This window comes from Phocoena phocoena, chromosome 4, assembly GCF_963924675.1.
Source record: "Phocoena phocoena chromosome 4, mPhoPho1.1, whole genome shotgun sequence".
Lineage (NCBI taxonomy): Eukaryota > Metazoa > Chordata > Mammalia > Artiodactyla > Phocoenidae > Phocoena > Phocoena phocoena.
In genome coordinates, this window is record NC_089222.1 from 134,090,493 (window position 1) to 134,108,042 (window position 17,550).

Below are 17,550 nucleotides of genomic sequence, written 5' to 3' on the forward strand. Positions count from 1 at the left end.
CCAAGCACTGCCTTAATGCAAGTCAAGGGCACTGACAGGCTTTTGATTTGCTGATTAACTTTTTAGGTACTTAAGGTAGAAAGTGACTGTCCTTTCCAATCGTAGACCACATCTTGCCTTTCAAGGGGCCCTGGGGGATCTGTTTTCCTGTTCTGACGCTGAGGGCCAACCTGAAACTGCACTGGGACTGCAGGCTCCAGCCTTGTAGCTCTGTTTGTTTTGGAGTTCCGTCAAGCAGGGCAGGATGAACGCTCTACTTGAACACTGAAGATGTCAGGCCCACCCCTCTGACCTTCCTCTGAGCCCAACGGCTCTGATAAGTGGGCAGGCCTTGAGCCTGGAGACCCACAGACACACTTGGATGATTTTACAGAAATCAGCCGGGCAACCTCCTGGTAGAGCTCTGAGCAGCTCCGGAGGGGCCACCTGCCAGCGCCGCAGGCATGGCCAACCGGACCAATGCCTCTACCGCATACGACAGCTACGAATACTACCTGGACTACTTGGACCTCATTCCTGTGGATGAGAAGAAGCTGAAGGCCAGCAAACGTGAGTCCCGAACTGGGAAAGCTGGCTGGGCAGAGGCTGGGGTTGAGTCCCGAACTGGGAAAGCTGGCTGGGCAGAGGCTGGGGGTGAGTCCCAAACTGGGAAAGCTGGCCGGGCAGAGGCTGGGGGTGAGTCCCGAACTGGGAAAACTGGCCGGGCAGAGGCTGGGGGTTGGCCCACATGACTTTTCTCCATTCACTCAAGAACTACAGCAGATGCCACCGGGAAGCCAGAACATGACTTGAGCTCGTGGATATAAGGGAATGGCGGGGGGTGAGGGGGGGTACCTGTTATCTTCTGTAATAAGTTTGGAACTAACCTCCTGAGAAACTAAGACACTTTGGGAGCAGAAGCTACTGGTAAGATAGATTTCTTGATAGAGTTAGATTTGCCTGGGGTTCCAATAAGCTAGATGAGTTTCTTCAAATTGCAGATTTCACGTTTTCTGTTGTCTCTATACAGATGTGGGAGAGAGTTACTGTGTCCGCTCCTAAGATGTGTGACTTACTAATTCTTATTAAAATACCCGCCAGTGCTTCATCTTCACAGTCTCAGGAAGGACAACCAGACAAGTAAACATCCTTTTCCTCCTTGCCCCTGCCCAGCCTTTATCTCTTGCATAACTTGGTACTTTGTCAGCGATCTCTGCTGATTATTCCAGCTAGTCAGTCAAGATAAAGAGTTGACTGAGTGAATGAACATGAAAAACAAAACAAAACAAAAACAAAGTCTCAGTTTCAGGAGCCCGTCCTCTCTGCTTATTCTGAAGTCCCTTGGGTTCCTTGGGATTTCACTACCATCACACACTATGTCCTTCAAAAAGTGAACGCAGTCCTTCGGAGGAACGGATGCTTCTCCTATGAAAAGAAAGATAGTCTGTTACACACCAGCTCAAAACTGAAATTCACTCGGATGGTATCATTTAATAAAAGGAGGCAGATCCCTGGCAGGGCCCTTGGGGGAAGTCCTATAGAACGTCTGGTTAGGAAGTGTTCCTGTTTCCTGTTTCATTTACAACTTGCAAAAGCTGAGGACTTCTGTTTCATGTTTGCTGAGGACTTCCTGTATCCCTGGCACTGTAGCAAAACCTTTGGGGGGAAAATGATTTGGCGTGTGTTTTCTGATACAAGGTCTACAGTCATGACATTAAAGTGCAGATTTTTTTTCACCTACGACTCACAATAAGGAAGACATATAGTAATAGGGAGAAAGTGGCAGATTTGAAATAAAAGCCCACATAAGTATATTATCAAAAGTTCAGAACTTCGGGATACATATTGATCTGGACAACATGTAGATCTGCATTCAGGAAAGACTTTTAAAAATTAACACGAATTAAATAAAATTCTGGCTCAGCTTCAGACACTCCTGTCTTTTCGTGTGCCAGACACCCCTCTCAGCCACCACCTGGGCTCCAAAGAGTCTCCCAGCTGCTTTGGGTGGGAGGACCATTTGCAGCTCTAGAATCTTAGAACCCCATGATCTCAGTCCTCTGCCCTTCCCCCCTTACCCACAAACAACTTCCATTTCTGACGAAAACGGCTGGTGTTCTCTAAATTGTGTATGAGGTTTGAGATGTTCTTTCTTGCATACTTGAACTAGAGTTGGAAGTTTACAACCTGGGGAGCTAGAAATGAGATCAAATAAGAAATTCCTCCTCAAACTCCCCAACCCAGTAAAGATTATCTCAGTGAGGAATCTCACCAGAGAGACAAGTCACCGCTTTGCCACCCCCCAGACAAGCTAGATGTTGGGGGCTTTTGACTCCTACAGGGGGAAGCCAGTTGCTGGGTCATCTCTCCCATGAAGAGTAAACATCAATTGGTATTTTCATAGCAAGGATTCAAGTTATGCATCTTAGGGGACTGACAAAATAACTCTCCCATATCTGCATACAGACAATAGAAAACATGATATCTACAATTTGAAGAAACTCACCCAGCTTATTGGAACCCCAAACAAATAAATTAAACTCTATCAAGAAATCCATCTTACGGAAATTCCCTGGCGGTCCAGTGGTTAGGACTCGGTGCTTTCACTGCCGAGGGCGCCAGGTTCGATCCCTGGTCGGGGAACTAAGATCCCACAAGCCATGTGGTGGTGTGGTCAAAAATTAATTAACTAATTAAAAAAATAAAATAAGAAAAATGTTAAATCTCATTTATTTTTTAAAAAATCCATCTTAAAAGAATATTCTGTCTCAAAAGTATCCTAGTGTCTTAGAAAGTTAACTCCAGCTTTATTACAATGGATATCAGATACCATTTTATACCCAACCCCTAGATATCAGGAATCTTTGACACCCACAGGGAGAGGTGCTCCTTCTGGGATCCTTTATTCCTGTTTGCAGGTGGATTCCCAACCACTGCGCCACCAGGGAAGCCCTGACCACATTTTTTAAATATCTTTTTTAAAGTTTGATATGCTCCTTAGTAAATTACTTCACTCTACCAGTCAGAAAAAAATCAGTGTTAACGTTTTTGTGCCTAGCCAATTAGGGTTGTTCTGTGTCTGTATCCTCATGTGCACACAGGCACATATACATGTGCATGCATGGACATACACACACACCTATACACCCACATACAACTGCACTCCTACTTTGTGTGCTGTTTTGTAATAACTCCTGCCTGGAGCTGCTGAGGGGAAACTGAGAACTCCCTTGGGTGCCCTCTCTCCTCCCTGGGCCTGTCTGTAACTGTATGAGGCTGGGTCCAGTGGGTGGGAAAGTGGACATCCTGTCCTATGGATGCTCAGCAGAGCCCAGGTGGGGAGGACAGGCTGCTGAGCTTGCAGGAAGTTGTGTTATCAGCTGGTGACAATGACTCCATTTTCTGGTCCCTTTGGAAAACATCAACCCACAAGCTTATCTCCTTCTGCCCCCTGGTTTCAGTCTCTCTCCATCTTCACTTCCATCTCCTCAATCTCTTCTTTCTCTTGCTGCCCTATACTGAGGGCAACCAACCTTCTAGGTTTGCCCAGGACTGTCCCATGGATGCATATTGAGAAACCCAGGCACATCGGATGGTCACCTTAATTCTCCTCTCCTTCCTCAAGCCCCACAAACATAGGAACAGGGCTGCCACTAACCCCCATGGTAGAGAAAAATTAGAAAAAAGCCTCCTCCTTTGGGCACACAGCTAATCACAGCCCATTCAGGTGGGGTCCCTTGAGCAGTGTGCAGCCTGTGTAACTGTTCATGGCGTCCCTGCATAGGAGGGACTCCAGGCTCAACCACGTGCCCTCTGCTCATTTCCCTGCCCCTGCCCTCCCCAATAGGTCTAAGCCCCCTTTTCCTCCTGGTAGTCCCTCTGAAATTAGGAACTGTCAATTTTGTTTTCAGTCTTTTCAAAGACATCCACTTCCGCACCAGAAACACTCCATACCTTTTCCCACCTTCTGGCCATTGCTCATGATTAATTCAACAATCAAAATTCTGTACAATCCATTACGCGTCAGACGGTTGCACTGGGAGCTGGAGGTATAAAAGCAAATGGACTAAATCCATGTCCTCGATTTTTTTTTAACAACTTTTTTTTTTTTTTTTTTTTCCGGTACACAGGCCTCTCACTGTTGTGGCCTCTCCCGTCGCGGAGCATAGGCTCCGGACGCACAGGCTCAGCGGCCATGGCTCACGGGCCCAGCCGCTCCTTGGCATGTGGGATCTTCCCGGACCGGGGCACAAACCCGTGTCCCCTTTGCCGGCAGGCGGACTCTCAACCACTGCGCCACCAGGGAAGCCCAACAACTATTTTATTTCATTACCATATTGATCTATTTTGTGATGTTGTATTTCCAAGTAGGTTACAGACCTCATGACACTCCTCCAGCAAATTTAGGAAACTATTAAAAGTTAGTACATCACAGTACATCTAAACTCTTCAACAATTATTTCTTAGTATCATCTAATCTCCGGTCTATATTCAGATTTTCCCAGTTCCCCCCAAATGTGCATGAGAGCTATTTTGTCCACTCCATGCTGATAAGCTGCGTCTGGTCCCTGGAGTCTCTCTTAGTCTAGACCAGACCCTTTTTGTAGATGACACTGGCTCGAGGAAGAGATCAAGCAGGTCACTCTGTTTATCCTCAACTGTCCCGTCAAGTTGGAGATACTGATCAGTAATAAACGTTTATTCAGTTAATGGTGTTAGGCTGGAGATTTGCGAAAGTTGCCCACAGAGCACAGAGAAGGACACCCCTGGGGAGAAGTAAGAGGTGAAGGAAGGCTTCCCAGGGAAGATGTGGCAAAGCTGAGTCCAAAAAATCGATTAGAATTTGCCTGCTACTCAGGGGGCTGGCGCAGGGTAGAGAACAGTTACACTCCTGTAGGTAAAAGATGTGTTTCCGGGGACGGTGTTTTGGGAAGGGTGACAAAGGATGAGCTCCAGATCCCCAGGGGCCAGGTTCTTGCAGGCCAGCCTTGGAGGATCCCTGTAAACTGCAGGGAGTCATTTAAAATTGTAAGCAGGGAAGAGACAAGGGCCGATTTGCTTGCTAAGGAAATGGCTCTGGTGAACATACAAATGTGAGGGTCAGTAGGGGAGTGGTGACACGTGGGCAGGACACAGCCATGTGCTGGGGCTGGAAGCATAAAGTTGAAAATATCCCTACCCTTAGGAGTTCACAGTATAGGAGGGAGCGGCCGCATAAGTGAACGAATGAGCGTGCTCCGGTGTTACAGCCATGGGAATAGAAGTATGTGAGGCTCAGAGAGGCCAAGTGACTTACTTAATGTCACGCAGCTGACTAGTCACAGAGCCAGGGCCTAAATTCCAGCTCTGATGCCCCAGGACCTTTCCCAGGACACTTTTCATGATCAGGGGGCAGATTCTCACCAGGATGTCAGATCCAGCAGAGCAGGAACCTTTGTCTACCTCTCTCTCTCTCAGTGGGGGAGGTGCCACAACTCCTCCATCTTCCTCTCTTCCCCCTCAACACCCCCACCCACCCACCAGGCCTCCAGAGGGCTCTCCATGGTTTGTCCAGCAGCTCCAGACAAACTCAGGCCTGGCTGAATGACCCAACCCCTCTGCCATCCAGTGGCCAAACCACATCTCCTCCAGGGAGGTCTGAACCCCTTCCAAGTTTGTCCTTCCTGGATGTTATAGGCTGAATTGTGTCCCCCGGCCCCCCACCAAATTCTTATGTTGAGATTCTAACTCCCAGTACCCCAGAAGGTGACTGTATTTGGAGATAAGACCTTTACAGAGGTGATTAAGTTAAAATGAGGTCATTAGGCTGGGCCGTAATCCAGAGCGACTGGTGCCCTTGTAAGAAGAGATTAGAACACAGACACACACAGGGGGATGACCATGAGAGGACCCAGTGAAAGACAGGCCAAGGAGAGAGGCCCCAGAAGAAACTGACCCTGCTGACACTTTGGTCTTGGACCTCCAACCTCCGGAACTGTGAGAAAATTAATTTCTGTAGTTTAAGTTACCCCAGACATGGTACTTTGTTACAGCAGCCTGTATTAGTCCTTTCAGTCTGCTATAACAAAATACTATAGACTGGGTGGATTATAAACAAAAGAAATTTATTTCCTACAGATCTGCAGGCTGGGAAGTATGCAACAGACACATAGGGAATGCCCTGGGTTGTCCCCATGGACTCGAGGGCAGGGCACCCTCTCCTACAAGATGAGGGTCTTGGGGGACTCCTAATACTATCTACTGTCTCTAAAGAAAATTCCTTAGAGCTAAGCATCACCAAGTCAGATTTTAAGTAGTCAAGCCCTGTCTTAGTCTCCTTGGGCTGCTATAACAAAATATCACAGGCTGGGTGGCTTAAATAACAGATATTTATTTCTCACAGTTCTGGAGGCTGGAAGTCTAAGATCAGTGTGGCAGTAGATTCTCTGTCTGGTGAGCACTTGCTTCCTGGCTTGTAGATGGCCACCTTCTCTTCGTCTGCTCACAAGGCCTTTCCTTGGCGCAAATGGTGAAGGAGTGTATGTGTGTCTCTTTCTCTTCTTATGAGGTCACTAATCCTAATGAGGGCTCCACCCTCATGACCTCATCTAACCCTAATTACCTCTCAAAGTCCCCACGTCCAAAAATCCTCACACTGGGGATTAGGGCTTCCACATATGAATGGTGGGTAGGAGACACAAACATTCAGTCTATCGTGGCACCTTTGTCTTGGCCATCAGCTGAAGCAGACAGAGAGAATTCACTATGCACATCCTGTCTCCTAGATATATTTCAAATCAGATCTGGCTGTGTATGCTACTTTGTACCCTGCTCTTACTGACCTCACAGTATTTTCTTTTCCCATGTTGTTAAATATTCTTTCACAAAAATTTTGCAAATAGCTGCATGGTGTTCTAGGAATATGTATCTTTGAACATATAGAATGTTTCCAGAATTTTGCTCTTATAAGCAGTGGCCTTGGGGAGAGAAGAACTTCTTCCACTGTTGTGTGTTAAGGAAAGATGTCTCACCTATTTCTGTCCTTAGTATTTGAATTCAAAAAAGTTCACTAAAAAAGAAAAAGCCTAAAAAATGCAAAAGCAGCAATCTCCCTCATCCAATCTCTGTGCTCCCGTTATCACTGTGTCACTTTTGTTTTCTGTGATGGTCAGCAAAAGGCAGCATTGGGCAGTCTCAGGGATGCTCTGTTACTTGGCTTCGAAGGTACGGTAAGGTAAGCGCGAGTCCAGGTGAGGGTGGACAGAGGTCAACCACGGCGAGCAGGTGACCTCCTTTACTGACAAATGTGACTTTCTCTCCCTGCCAGTTCCTCTGGGCTGGATCGCCAACCCAGTCAAACAAATCAGAAAGCATCATATCCCAGGTCTCTGCAGGGGCGCGCATCAAAGACAGAAAGATGCTGGGAATGCTTTGGGCAAAGAGGCAAAGCTCTCGCTCAGATCGTCTCACTGGAAGGTCACCTAGGGCAGCTGGTAGACACGGTGAAGTCCAGGCTGGGTTCAACTCCTATGTCAAGTAGAGAAGACAAAAATAGAAGAAAAAATCCCCGAGCTCATATGTTAACCTAACAAGCAGGGAGGATTTTAAGATTTTTGTGTTCATGCCCAGACAGTGCAATCTAGTCCATCATGGTTGGGCAGATAATTGGAAATGTCTAGGGATTTAGATATATTTTTATGAGCATTCAGTGCTGACTTGAAGGCTGTGGGTTGCCCTTTCCCAGGACGGCTTAAAATCTGGTGTGATTCTGTTACAGGGACGTCACAAGGATTGTTACCCTTGTGATTTTTCAGACGTGGCTTCTGTTTCACGGAAAGTTTAAGAATCTTCCCAACACTGTCAGAAAGGTGGAAAATACAAATCTGTTTCCTGAGAGCCTTCCTGAACAGACTGATTACACGTTTGATCTTCTATTTGTTCCCTTTTCAGCGGCTAAGCTTAGGAGAAAAAAACAGTCCCATATTCCAGTCTTATAGCAACCATACAGATTATTTTAATACCATGAGTCTCCAGATGCCACTCAAGTACTCCCTTGCAGGGAGTAGTGAGATGAGTTGATTTTCCTTGGGTAGTGTCTGGCTTTACAGCTGTATTACTTACCTCTCAGGTCAATATGTCTTCTTCCTTTAATTAGAGGTTAGGAAGAATTCGTCATGGCCCATATTGACTTCTGCTGATGCACTGCTTCTGGCGGCTTCAATAATAAGGCAGTCTGGTAAGCTGGGATGAAGTGAGAGAGTGGCATGGACATATAGACACCACCAAATGTAAAATAGGTAGCTAGTGGGAAGCAGCCTCATAGCAGAGGGAGATCAGCTCAGTGCTTTGTGACCACCTAGAGGGGTGGGATAGGGAGGGTGGGAGAGAGATGCAAGAGGGAGGACATATGGGGATATACGTATATGTATAGCTGATTCACTTTGTTATACAGAAGAAACTAACACACCATTGTAAAGCAATTATACTCCAATAAAGATGTTAAAAAATAAATAATAATAAGGCAGTCTATTCATCTGCTTCTCTGACAGCTAGGAGAGGAAAAACACGCGACTAACCAATCTCTTCTGAACACAATGCATAGACTTCAGGGTAAAGATTGGACAAAGGACCTCTATATAACTCTTCTCTTTTGGTCAGAGGGATCAAGTCCAGGTTACAACTTTAATTATGATGTTTAAGTCTTCAGCAAATGGTCAGTCCCATGGACATGACGTAAGCAGTGAAAGTGATTTTTAAACAAAGATATGAATATGTTTACCTTGGAACAAATTTCCCATCTAGCTAGCCCCATGTGGAGCTGCCAAACTTGAATGAGTCTGTCATTGCACAAAAACTGCTTGGAACTCTTACTTTGGAAATGACTTTGGTGGCCATGACACATTCTATGAAATGTCCACAGAGATAAATTATGTATTTCTTTGGAGAGTGGATTTGCTTCTGGGAAATAGTTAAGAATCACCCAGAAACCAATCAGGTGGATGGACTTAAGCTGATTGATACCAGCTGGGTGTCAAAAATAAAATATCTCATAAAGTAGCAAAATTGGTGTGTGTGTGTGTGTGTGTGTGTGTGTCCTTCAAGGTAATTGCAAAAGAAGAATTTATAAATGTTTGATCATCGCATGTATTTTAGGAAAATTTAGATGACTGTGGAAGAGAGCAGATAATTATTTTGAAGGTCCGCATTCATTTGGATTTGTCAGTTTTGATATGTTCATTTAAAAAGTCAATTTTTTTACAGATTCAATAGAGAAAATTGGTTAAATTAACAGAGTTCCAGATAAAACAGTTGTTGATTTCTCTTTCATGTACAAGTTTGAAGGATGGGATGGTAGGTCAGCTCCATGAAATCTTCAAGAAGTGGCTTTGTTCCAGCTCATATCTCTGCCATCCCTGCCATCCAAGCCTGGCTCTAGCCATCACATCCATGCTCTGGGCAACAAAGTGGAGTAAGGGCATAAGAAGGGACATGGGTTTTAGAAATCCAGCCATCTCTGCAGAAGGACTCCTAGAAGCTGTCCTGTAACTGCTCCACTCACATCTCATTGGCCAGAACCTTGTCTCATGACCCTACTAACTGAAAGGGAAGCTGGGAAATGTAGTCTTCACGCCAGGAAGCCGTGTGACCTGCTAAAGGAGGGGTTCTATTACTATGGAAGCATGTGAAAGCAAACATTAGGATTGACAGCCAGCAGTCTATGCTACGATTACCTTCACTCATAGCTTACATTTTAGTGAGCTTGAAGGATACCGTGATATTACTTGCCACAAAGCCCTCGTAATTGAAATAATATTAGTTCTACTTATACATTGGTTCACGACCATTAAACAAGGAATTTTGCCATGTACGTTGCATATACATATTATTTTATTTAATTTGCCTAACAGCCAAAAAACACATACAATTATCCCCATTTAACAGATAAGGAGTTTATCTGTTAATAAATTTAGAGATGTAAAAAAGATTGCCTGAGATCAAACAGCTAGGAAATGACCAAGTCAGAATTTGTTAGCCTCCAGAGCCTAGGTCTTTAACCCCGTCATTATTCCCCAAGAAGGGAAAAACCTTGGGGTTAATTTTATTCTAGGGCCTTGGAGAAGAGGGAAGGGAAGGGGGGTTTTCCGTGGCTGGACCAGTTTCATTGTCAAGCCAGCCTGGTGCTCCTTGTTGTAAAGACAAGCCCACGGATGTTTAAACATTTCCAACACTGGGGAATGACAGCTCTCACCCTTGGTACAAAACGTTCTCTCAAGCACTTAGGCTGAACCTTCAGGAAGAAGAGGAAAAAACCCTATTTTCTTGGTTGCCTTTTTCAAAAGAACACGATGAAATAGAATATAGTACAGGAAACAGCTAGTGGCTACTGTTCGCCTTTTTGGTCTGGAGAAATGAAAATTTCACTTCTCTGAAGACGCTGTGTTCTGGGAGCGGTAACATCTCATTTCCTGCTCAGCATCTGGAGATAATGACCAAGGGCTGGGACAGACAGCGTGAGCCTGGGGGAGGGGAGGGGGCGTCTCAACTGCTCAGCTTTGGGGGCTGTTTTCTTAGAGGCTCTGACGGAACTTACGTAGGTGCCAAAGACCTCAAATCCTGCATTATTTTTATGAAAGTAAAAGAGCGTTAGTGTCTGCAGAAATCTGAAACTTCCTTATACAATAAAAATCCCAAACCATATTTTCTGAAAACATACATACTCTTATACTTTGAGGGTTATACAATAAATTGGGACTCTTTGGGACAGAGCTGGACCGAAGCAGGTATTGTGGAATAATACACAGTGAGCAGGCAAGGAACACTAAGAAAGTCAGAGGCTTCTTTTGATTGACGTATACACACTACTGTATATGAAATAGATAACTAATGAGAACCTACCGTACAGCACAGGAAACTCTACTCAATACTCTGTAATGGCCTATATGGGAAAAGAATCTAAAAAAAAGAGTGGATATATGTATACGTATAACTGATTCGCTTTGTTGTATACCTGAAACTAACACAACATTGTAAATCAACTATACTCCAATAAAAATTTTTTTTAAAAAGTCCTTAAGCTTAAGACAGATGGCAACAACCTCATTTCCTATTTCCCAGGAGCCCATACGTCCCCTGCAACAGTTTGTTGCTCTAGGGCACCCCCATCGGTTTCTCAGGTCAGGGACAGAAAGCCGAGAGGATGCGAGAGTCAGCCTGTGGGGCTTTGCTGTCCTTGCCTCTCTTCAGTGTGGTTGCCAAGTTGCTGATGCATTACTAGGTGGTGGAGGTCCATGATTCCTTTCGCGAATACTGCATCTGTTCCTGTTTTTGACACTTTTAGGACCTAAAATCAACTCTTCCAAGGTCTCAGTTTCTCCCTCTACCTGTCTTGGATCATGGAGGGCAGTGGTAACGATCTTTACTAAATTACTATTATTTACCCCACAAATGACTCATAGATCTCTAATCCTCCATTCATTCACTCAGTTATTTGTTCACCCATTTATAAACACCTTTTCATTTGAATCCATCACAAAAACCATCTTATGTTTGAACAGAACCCAACAGAAAGCAGGGCAGGGCTAGCACAGGCAGTGCCGGCAGGAATGCCGAGGATGCTGGGGGAGAGATGCAGCATCCTGAAGGGGGTCAGCGATTTCTGGTGGGCTAGGTTGGCCCCCTCTGAATCCTTAACAGCCCCAAGCAAAGCCTGGCTCCTGTACGTGCTTAATACATGCCTGTTGATTACTATCTTTCAGTGGCTTCCTTTGGTCACACATGTAGGTGCCTAGCATATCCTGGTCTGGGGCATCTTGTCCTGGGGGCATGAGTGTGTCTGGGAGAAGATACTTGGCAGACACTAATTATGAGCCTGGTCCTCTGTGCCCAGAGCCAAAGACAACCCCCAAGGGAAACTATACCCCTGCAGTTCCCTAGCAACTTGCCGAAAGTTCCAGACCCGGAGTCTCAGAGAAAGGAACCTCCTGACCTGCCAGGATCTACCCAGGGCCCAGAAGAGACTAAGCACCTTTCCCGTTTTCCCTGCGTCCTTTCACCTCCGGCCACAGATACAGCCAGAGTAATGGCTGCAATAGTGCTTTTTCCTCCTGCCACTGCCCCGCAGCTGGGCCTGTCCCTCGGAAAGAAAGGGACCGGCTCTTCCCACCTCTAGCAGGCTGGCCGTGGCAGGCCTCGGGTGACAACTCCACAGCGGGAAGGGCCTGACCCTTCCTGCGGCAGGCTGGCACAGTTGCCTAGCGCACATCTTTTTTCCTAAGTCTCTGATCTTGGGGTCTTTGAAGCTGTCCCTAACCAGGTCGGTAGGGGCTGCAGCCCTCACAGGGGAGGGGAGGCCGTCTTGCCACGAGAAGCTGCTCACAGCTCTTTCTTCTCCCTCCCGAGAGGAAGGGAAGAGGGGAAATCCATCCTCTGATCATCAGTAGCAGCTGAGAAAGCAAACCCATGAGGTGCCACCCAACTTCATTTACTGTTTTTTCCCCTCAATAAGCCCCCTAAACTCACCCAGAGGCCCGTGGCCCTGGGAAAAACGCCAGGTCCCTGCTGCTGCCCGTTTCCTTCCCAAGGTTATCATTAATGGAACAATCTGCCCCCATACCTCCACCCCCCATCACAGCCGAGAAGACTTAGCCCCAGAGCCCCATCCCCACAGCACATGGGGGCCCTCGCTTCCCGGCCGTGGGCCCTGTGACATCACACTGACGTGGAGACGCGTGTCCGCCTCCCACAGATTCGATCGTCATCGCCTTCTGGGTGAGCCTGGCAGCTTTCGTGGTCTTCCTGTTCTTGCTGCTGCTGTCCATGTCCTGGCCAGCCTCCCCGCAGACGAGGAAAGTAAGGACAGGCGGAGGTATGTGGTAAGTGGCCACGTGAGGGGCTAAATAGGGGGTACCCATATGTCCCAGGTGGAATATTATTTGGCCATAAAAAGGAATAAAGCCCTGATTCATGCCACAACGTGGATGACCCCTGGAAACACTGGGCTACGTGAAAGAGGTGAGGCACCGAAGACCACATGTGTTGTGATTCCCTGGATGTGAAATGTCTAGAAGAGGCAAAGCCACAGACAGGAAGCAGATTAGCGGTTGCCCAGGGCTGGGAGAAGGCAGAGTGAGTGGGGCTGACTGTTAAGGGGCACAGGGTTTCTCTGGGGCACGAGGTAACTATTCCAACATAGATTGTGGTGATGGTCGCACAACTCAGGGAACGTACTAAAGACCATTGAATTATAAACTTTAAACGGGTGAACTTTGTGGTGTGTAGACCATAACTCAGTTAAGCTGTTGCAGACCATGAAGCGGAAGTTAAATTGGAGGTACGATCCATGCGTTCCAAGTAGTAACTAGAGCCGAGCTCGTTGTATGGTAATTCTCCTGTGCTACGCAATCGGCCTCCCGAATCCAACTTTCCCTTCCAGCTGAATCCGCCCGACACAGCCACCGCTGTCCTAAGGTCAATGCTTACAAGGGGCCCTATACCACCTCTCTCCCTGCCATAGCTCATGGGACCAGGGGTGGGCAACCAACCCGGAGAGGGCTGGTCCAGGGCTGGCCACTGCACCTAGAAACATATGGCCTGGCAGGGGAGCTGGGGCCACGAGGCACTGAGGGGGCCAGAGGAAGATGGTGGCTGGGTACCATTATGGACCAAGAACTCCTGGGATGTGGGAACCGTGGGTCAGCACAGGCAGCTGGGAGCAGGGAGAGGTGGGCAGGGCTGTTCTGAGAGGAAGAGAAGAGGAGCCTCCAAGTCCCTGAAAGAACCAGAGGGCAGCCCCCCTGCCTGAGGGGGGCCCCCTGCCAGTTCCCCGAGGGCCTGTGGATCTGCGGATTCACAGACCTGCCTGGAGGGGCCTCTGTCTCTCCTACCCCCTCGTCCACCCGCCCTGTCCATAGTGTCTCATGCACCGGGTCTACACACACCAGGTCATTCTGGTTCCCTTGGTCACATGTGGGAGGCGGGGACCAGCTTTCGAGCAATGAAGAAATCCATTCTTGCAGTTTTCAGAACTCACGTTGACACTAAGATTTTTACCCCCAAGAGATCCCCGAGGGACAAATTACTGAAATGGACTTTCTTTTCTACTCTCCTGCGGTGGAGACTTGGAGCAAGCCCTGTGCTAGGGACAGTTCGCGAGGATACTCAGCTACCTCCCAGCGGAAGGTTCCCCAGCCTGGTGGGCACACAGGGGTTTTGCGCATCTTCTGGGCTACAGTTTTACCACAGGGCAAAATAATGACGCTCTTTGTCCTGACTGGCCGCAGGGCTTACTACAGAAAATGCTCTCCAGGAACTTTGTGACAAGGAATGCTCAGGGCGGCCAAATAGATCCTTAGTTAGATTTAGGAAAGAGAATGCTGAGCTGCTTCCCAAAGAGTCGTTCTTTCCATGATGGGAAAAAAAAAAAAAAAAAAAAAAAAGATTGTGCTAGCAGCATCTGAGTCATCTGGAAGGAGGGCTTAGCTCCCTCGTGCTCCCTTCCTGGCCTTCTTCATTCACGTTCCAATTATGACCACATTTGAACTAGTTCTCTAGCTTAGACAGCTATCGGTACATGGCCTCATCTCATCCCGATACCCACAAGGCAGTTATCGTCCCACTTCACTGATGAAACTCAAGGCAGGCGGGATGTGTCCTGTGCCCCCAGCACCTCGAGCGCAGGAGGGTCCATCCAGGGAGGATGGATTTCTGGCTCAGATACAAGTTGGCATGAGGTACGGACACGAGGTGAGCTACACTCAAACACGTGGATGGACGGAAGGTCAACCTCCCCCCTCCCATCCCCCCACCCCTGCCTCCACCAGCTGTGAATCTGTGACATGAGGTCAGAGGGAAAGCCCCAAGGTCAGGGTCACCATCGAGCACTTCCTCTTCTCTTCCATTTCTCCACTGTGGTAGCCTTGGTGAGCCAGGCTGAGCCCGCCCCCCAGCCCTGGGCCTGCTTCCCTGGCAGAGGGGCTCTCGCCCTGTGACTCTCCCCTGCAGGCTTTGGCCAGGCAGGAGGGTGCAGCAGGGAGTCCCCTCCCCAACCCGGGGAAGGACAGCTCTCTGGGCAGCTTGGACGCTTCCTTCCCTCTGCTCTGTCCGCAGGAACAGTGCCCAGCACCACCCAACGTGCCCCTGGAGTCTCGGCCTCAACCTCCCCTTCTGTGTCTGGAAGCAACCCCAGCATCACGGGGCCCCCCAGGGGACCCCGCTGCCTCTACCGAGCTCGGTCGAGGAACCAGGTGGCAGAGCGTCGGGCCCCGTCCAGCAGCTGCAGCAGGAGAGTCCCTCCACCTCGGCCCCCTTCCATCCCCCAGAGCCACCCTGCTCTCCTCTGGGAACTGGCCCTCGATGGGGACCCGCACGGTACCAGCTGACGTCAGGAACTTCAAGCCCAGTGAGCCTCCCCTGCAGACAGAACCTCTCGACAGTAGAACCAACAACCCAAACCAGGGCCATTGCTGAGTGAGCCGGGGAACTCAAACCAACCTGGACACACACGTGCCCTCTGAAAGCCTGGTTACAGGTAGCACGATGTGCGACCAGGTCAGGAATGACTGTACAAGGGGGCGCATGTGTGCATTTACCCAAGGCTGGCAGCAGCCCATCTGGCCGAGGGAGGAGGCCCCAAATAGTGCTCATTTCCTTTAGTGCACTTAGCCTGCCTACTTACTGCTCACGCTGCTTTAGGAAGGATAGAAAAGTAAAATATGTATGAATTAAGATTAAAAAATATTCACTGATCTCTACTATGTCACTTCATAGTTTCCGCTATTACTTCTGCAATGTTTTTTTTATCAACTCTGAGTTCGCTTGGCTGATCTGCGCCTTCTTTAGGATGCCCAGGGAGTGCCTGCCAGGTACCCCCCCCATCCCCCACTGACACCCACTGTCACTAAGATGGGGCAGTGTGTGCCCGGCCAGACTCGCTGACTGTGGTCAGGGGACCTGAGCCACACCTCCGACCTCCCCAAGGCCTTTCACAGACAGAGCCCAGGGAGGCGTCTCCCCGGACAGGGCAGTCGGGTGCAGCAGGCAAGGCTTACGCCCAAGTGGCAGGAGGATGCCGTGCTGTGTGACTTCGTGTGACGTCTGATCTGAGACCCCCGATGGACCTAGTTCTCTAGTGCCTGACAGCCTGCCCCTGGCAGGTGCCAGCACCACACCACAAAGCCCGTAAACCTCACCCCCCTCCATCCCAGGTGACTGAAAAATAATCCTGTAAGGTGAGGGCCAGGCCTGGCCTCGCCAGCCCGGGGGACCGTGGGTTAGAAGGGAAGATGGGGGAAGGGAGACTGATGGGCTCCGGAGATGCAGAAAGAGGGCAGAAAGGACCACATGGGCTTTCCAACTTGAATCTAAACGTAGGATTCTGGCTTCACGACATTCTAAGAATATTGTTGTGGGTGTTTTGCAGGCGAGGGAATAGGGGAGGTAAATGCTCCTTGTCTTCTAGACGATGAGCCCCACTTGTGGGAAGGGGACAAATGCACAGAAGCGTTACTCTTGACTTGGTAAAAATCTTAAGTCATTAAAAAAACCAGAAAAGGGCTTCCCTGGTGGCGCAGTGGTTGACAGTCCGCCTGCCGATGCAGGGGACACGGGTTCGTGCCCCGGTCCAGGAGGATCCCACGTGCTGCGGAGTGGCTGGGCCCGTGAGCCATGGCCGCTGAGCCTGCGTGTCCGGAGCCCGTGCTCCGCCAACGGGAGAGGCCACAGCGGTGAGAGGCCCGCGTACCGCAAAAAGAAACAAACAAACCTGAAAAGAGTCTAAACAACACTGGAAGGAGACAAAAGTGTAAATGTTTAAGCTGAAACCAAGCCATTGCCAGTGCAATAAACATCATATGGGCAAATAAACAGCCACCTCCCAGGTGGCAGACAGGGAATGCGTGTGCTGACGTGGCACGAGGGCCCAGCAGACCCCTGGGCACCTACCTGGGTGTGCAGGAGGGTACATGCAGAGCTTTAAATGATCAGGACCAAATTTTATCTGGGAAACCCATGAAACTTCATATTCAATGTTGGTCAGCTACAATATCAATTAATGTAGAAATCTTAAAAGTCAAATCCTGACCTCTGAAATGCAGGTCTCTGTAGAATAAAAAGAGCCTGTGATTAAACCAATTAAACAAAACACAAAAACCTAGCATAAATAGACATTTATTAACAAGTTATAAAATTCTAAATCCCCCTTTGAAGCAGAATTTTTAAAAATATAGGCTGTCTTTCCAAAGCAGAAGTCAAAACAATTTCATACTTTAAGGATTTAGTGTAACACCCTTTTTATTTACTAAAATAACTTAACACAACACTGGCAGGGCTTATTTATTCAAAAAGTTCCACAAAGCTTTGTTTTAAAGCCTTAAGGCAAACTTTACATGTCTCTCTTCTTGCTCTTCTGCCTGATATATCTCTGGACACTTCGGCTTTAAAGTCCACGAATCCCTTAAGCACTCAGAAGCGCCACCTCGATTTGTGGTATTTCTTTGAGGAACAATGAGCCCCTAAGAGGAAGGGTCTTCGCTGACTGGGGCTCACGGCCCGAAGGTCCCCAAGCCCACTGTAACCCTGACCGCTTTGCACACGTGG

The 17,550-nt window shown here is 48.2% G+C and overlaps 1 protein-coding gene across 1 annotated transcript; it reads left to right on the forward strand.

Moving 5' to 3' along the window:
- The first annotated feature begins 443 nt into the window (after nt 1-443).
- On the forward strand, nt 444-15,423 carry MRAP (melanocortin 2 receptor accessory protein). The gene is given in 5 exon segments (XM_065875908.1): nt 444-549; nt 12,704-12,827; nt 15,064-15,163; nt 15,165-15,263; nt 15,265-15,423. Coding segments are annotated over 5 exon segments (588 nt in total).
- The last annotated feature ends 2,127 nt before the right edge of the window (nt 15,424-17,550 follow it).